Here is a 4845-nt window from a genome sequence, read left to right as displayed (position 1 = left end):
ACCAACTCACAGAGATGTTATGTCTTTTACCGGTTACAGCCCAGTACATCACACTATTATAATTTTTTTATTTTCACACTTTTCTTAACTAAATTCAAACCATGGTATAATTTGTAGAATAATTATATAATATGATAGTTGACAAATTTTTATCTAAGTTTTACTTAACAAAATTTTTATTAATGCGTCAGAGGGATTTTCACTTGAATGAGGGTCTCTGATCTTTGTCTTGCAATATGTGTATCCGAGTTTGAGATTAGATTTAGCTGAGGAAACATTAGACGGGTGAGTGTTGTGAACTTGTGATTAATACTAGTTAAAGGTCGTTCCAAAAAATGTTAGCTGATATTAAATTGTAGTAGTTAGGTCTCTAGTTAGACTCAAAAAATATATTTAAAAGTTTAACTCTTTCCGGTAATTGAATTGAAATTGCTAGTAACGAAAGGAAAAGAAGATTAACAAAATCTATTGCTTTGCTTAATGTTTAATTTGTTACTTTATTAAAAATAGTTATCTGGAATAGAATAATGTCATATTACATATTTTTTCTTAATTATTCATGCAACTAAATTATTTTTAATTTCAAATTAAATGTAAAAAGAGTTAACAACTAGTAAAGACTACACTTGAATAGACTATAATTTCAAATCAAATGTATAATATTTTATATAATAGTCTAATCGCATTTGTTTTTTTTGGATGATCATTCACCCCTTCAATACAAAAAGTAGTTATCTTTATCGAAGTAGCATTACATAATTAGATGCAGATAGATATTAAAATTAAATTAAACTTGAATATTACATAAGGCTCAATTCTTTTTTGTAAGTATCTCTGTAAAACCTATTTATAATTACATTAAGCCACAAGTTTATAGCAACCAGTATATAATTATGAAAAATATTTTTCCAACATCAAAATGATCATAATATTGTATGTCAATATCATCAACTCAAATATCTTTAGAACTTGTTTAGGGGATTGCTAAACACCTAGTTGTTAATTCATATATATATACAAGGCTCCGAGTCCCAAGAAGAATACTTTGGTTACTCTTGTCTTTTTCCATTCAGGGAAAAGCAAATAATAAAGATAAAAATATAACTATCAATGAATAAGAGAACCAGTTTGGAGCTAGGCCGAAACCAAAGAAAGAAGCAAAGCTTGTCTCCAAAGTTGATAGCAGGGCTCTCCTCTTTTACCTTGAGAGAAAAAAAAAAGGGGTAGATCCAAATGAACTGATTAAAGTTGATGAGAGAAGATATTCTTTCAACTGAAAAGTCTCAAAGCTTTGTTATTGCAATTGTTCTTTCTTTTCCCTCTTTTTCCATTGCATGCCTGTTACATATTGAAAAAAAGAAAAGAAAAGCTGCTGTGTGTTCTCAGAACTCGCATGAAAGGTCTATTTGCTTTAGACGTATATCATAAGATCGCATTGTCACTGTATTTTTCAGCCACCCTTTTCAAGGGAGCTATGGATCTAGATAGGTAGATAGATAGATAGATACCTAATAATTATTAGATTCTCCCACCTACCTAACTCTATACATGACACATTTATTATATGTTATGTCAATTGGTACAGTATTCGTACACAGCAGCCTTTATTTGCTTTAGTTTCCAACTTTAATTTTGCTATGTATATTATTGATGATGATATACAGAAGTCTATGTAACACACTAACACTATATCACTGTTTACATATGCTACTCTTTGAATCAATGAAAAAAAGTCTGAGAAACATGTAAAAAAGCAAAAGATGCTCTCATCAGTAGTAACTACCATTCCTCTATCCTGGCTGAACGATTATATACCTTTGTTTCATCTCTAATCATTTTCAAGCCTGTACATTCATTGTTGTTGATTATAAAAGGCAGGCATTTCGTTTTTATGTTTTTCTATTTCCAAGGATATATGCCATACATTATATGAATCATGAGAGAACTTCTCTTTTCTTTCTTTGCTTTGATTCCTACTTTAATTATTGAACCTTTCATTATTATTATTCCACACATATTAAGATTGCAGAGAGCATGAGAAATTAAATTAAAGTGGTAAAGTAGTGTAAGATGAGAGCTAGAAGGGGTAAACAAACTAAGTGAAAAAGAAGAATACATTATGTGTTTGTTTTAATTATGGCATGACCAATACATAATAAATGCAGGACATGACTGAACTCTGATTCATCACATCGATCTCTCCTTAATTAATTAACAACAATGTAGCTATAGCTAGCTAGCAAGGAGTACTACATAACATGCATTGCACTTGCACCACCATTGATTGGGATAATCAGTTCAATCAACTCATCAGTGACCACCACGATGATGAAGAGGAGGAAGGGAGTGGTGGTGAGGGGAAGGAGCAGCAGCTGTGGCAGTGGCGGTAGCGTTGAGCTGATGTGGCAGCTGTGGTGGAGGGCACTGGTAACACTTAGTGAAGAGTCCAAAAGTGTCAATCTGGTGAATGAAGTTGACCATGCTAGCCCACCCTCCAAATCCAAAGCCTACTACTAGCACCCAGATTACCACAAACACATTGATGACATAGGTTCCGACCCATCTTCCCATAAACTTGGGAGGTTGCTCCACTGCATTCTGCATAAAAAGTTGAATTCATAATTTTAGATACAGAAGAAAGAAAATAGGTACTATTGTGATGATGTGACTTGTCTTTGAATAGTTTGGAGGACTGTGTACAATATTCTGTTATATAGGAAGCATTTTGATGAGATGTGTTTGTCTTGATCCTTGATGTAAGAATATATACCTGACGGGCAGAGGAGGATTTGAAGGTGAAGATGTGAGCAAGGGCAGGGATGATGTAAACAGTGAAGCTAACAAGGAGAGATCCAACGGTGGAGTTGATGGGGCCAAAGAAGGGGAATATGATGGCCAAGAACCATATGGGAATGACAACAGGCAGCCTCACTAGTGCACGCTTGCAGAGGCTCTTGCATTCATGCATTCCAATTGCTTTCTCCCACACAAAGTATAACGGGGTGCATGCAAACCCAAATGTTATGAACTGGTGGATCAGCATCAAAATGACAGCCATGTCCCTGAATGGGGATCTTGGCAGCAGAGCAAATGCGTTTGAGTGGTTCAGAAGCATGTCTCCGAATGCCCAATACACTGCTGCCGCCGATGGAAGCGTCAATGTCAGCACATATATTGTTGCCACTAAGTATATGCTCTTGAACTTCTGTGGCTTCCACATTGCGTGCATTATCTCTCTGTACACAACAAACCATTCAAAACAAGGGCATTTTCGGGTATACAGAAATAAATAATGAATCATGTATGTGTCTTACACAGTAACAGCATGTCCCCCGAAGGTGTAGAGAATGTTTGTGGCCCCCGTAAAATACAAAACCAACTTGGTCGGACCGGAATGCTTAACTCCTTCCACCTACTCCATCCATCATTATTAATACATATGTATGTATGAATGAATGAATGCATAATAAATAAACAAAACAAGACATATAATACCTGGCCGTGAAGGAGAGAAGCAACGGTGAGATACCAGGCAGTGTAAGTGGTCATAAGAAGACCCAAGAAAGACCAGATTCTGTAGTTATGAAAAGAAGGAATGAAGACGGTGGTGGCACAGCAAGCACCAAAGATATAAGTCCAAGTCCTCTTATCAAGATTATCGTTGATGTAATATATGTTGCTGGCACAGGCGATGAGTTGGATAACAGATCCAAACAGAAGAAACGTGCAGTTAAACGCCAAACCCACGTTCCTCCAGTGCTTCCCCAGGAGTCCATCAAGAACCTCGAACCACTGGATCACGTGGTTCCTGAAGTTCACCTTCTCTCTCTCTTTTCGAGTTCTGTATTCTACGTACAGTATGCTTATCAGGTACGCCGTCCAGCTACCTAGCAAACCGTACAGTAGTTGGAATGCTATGCCGGACGCCATGCCTAGCTGAGAGAAGGAGTATGGCAATGTTAGAAGCACTTGTGCTACTTGGTTTGATGCGCAGCTGAACCATGCGTCGTACACTGAACCGCCGTGCCATAACAGGCTTGATACCCTGCTTTTCATGTCTTTTCCCTTCCCTCCTTCGCTTTCCATTTCTACGTAGTTACCCGCTATTACTGTTTCTACCACCTTATCTGATGACGATGCCATTTTTTATGCAGTTTCTTCTTCTTCTTCTTCTTCTTCTTCTTGGTGTGGAAGCTAAGAAAGTGGTTGTGGTGTGTGATTGATGATGAGATGAGATGAGATTTGGAAAAGACTTGTGTCGATGGCGCTATATATATACACCACACAACACTAAAAGGAAGAGAGAAAAGAGACACTCTATTCTTGGGAATCGAGTCAAATCCACTCTCTTTTTTCATTTCTTTTTTTTTAAAAAAATTACAAATAATAATTTGAATAGGAATCCGGCTAATTTTTTTTATATTGTTTAAATACATGTGTAATACATTGTTATTGGAAGATTTGGTTTTTTTTATATGGTGTTTTATTTAAATCGGACGGTCCGATTTGTTTGAAGAAAAAAATAAACTACAAATCGGAGGGTCCGATTTATTTGAAGAAAAAAATATATTACAAATCGGAGGTCCGTTTCGTATTTTTTAATTTTTTTATTTATTATAAAAATCGGACGGTCCGATTTTAACATTAAATTTTTTTTTTATTTTCGAAATCACAAATCGGACCATCCGATTTCTGATTGTTGGTTTAAAAAATGAAACAAATCGGAGGGTCTAAATTGTTTAAACCATACCAGCGTAAAACTCATCTCTTCTCACATCATTGTGAGATACACTCCTCTCTCTCTCACATAAAAAAGAAAAAGCGGTAGAATGACAAATAAAATCT

The 4845-nt window shown here is 35.8% G+C and overlaps 1 protein-coding gene across 1 annotated transcript; it reads right to left on the bottom strand.

Annotated features, from left to right (window-relative positions):
• LOC107628758 (auxin transporter-like protein 5) lies at positions 2079 to 4254 on the bottom strand. Its single transcript, XM_016331353.2, has 4 exons — positions 3496 to 4254; positions 3315 to 3412; positions 2771 to 3236; positions 2079 to 2598 (listed from the first exon to the last, which is right to left on the bottom strand). Exons 1-4 carry the CDS (start codon positions 4141 to 4143, stop codon positions 2311 to 2313), a joined length of 1500 nt encoding a protein of 499 aa, XP_016186839.1. The 5' UTR covers positions 4144 to 4254; the 3' UTR covers positions 2079 to 2310.

The sequence above is a fragment of the Arachis ipaensis genome, chromosome B03, assembly GCF_000816755.2.
Source record: "Arachis ipaensis cultivar K30076 chromosome B03, Araip1.1, whole genome shotgun sequence".
Classification (NCBI taxonomy): domain Eukaryota; kingdom Viridiplantae; phylum Streptophyta; class Magnoliopsida; order Fabales; family Fabaceae; genus Arachis; species Arachis ipaensis.
Note: the sequence above shows the minus strand (reverse complement) of the source record. Positions and strands in the feature narration are given on the sequence as shown.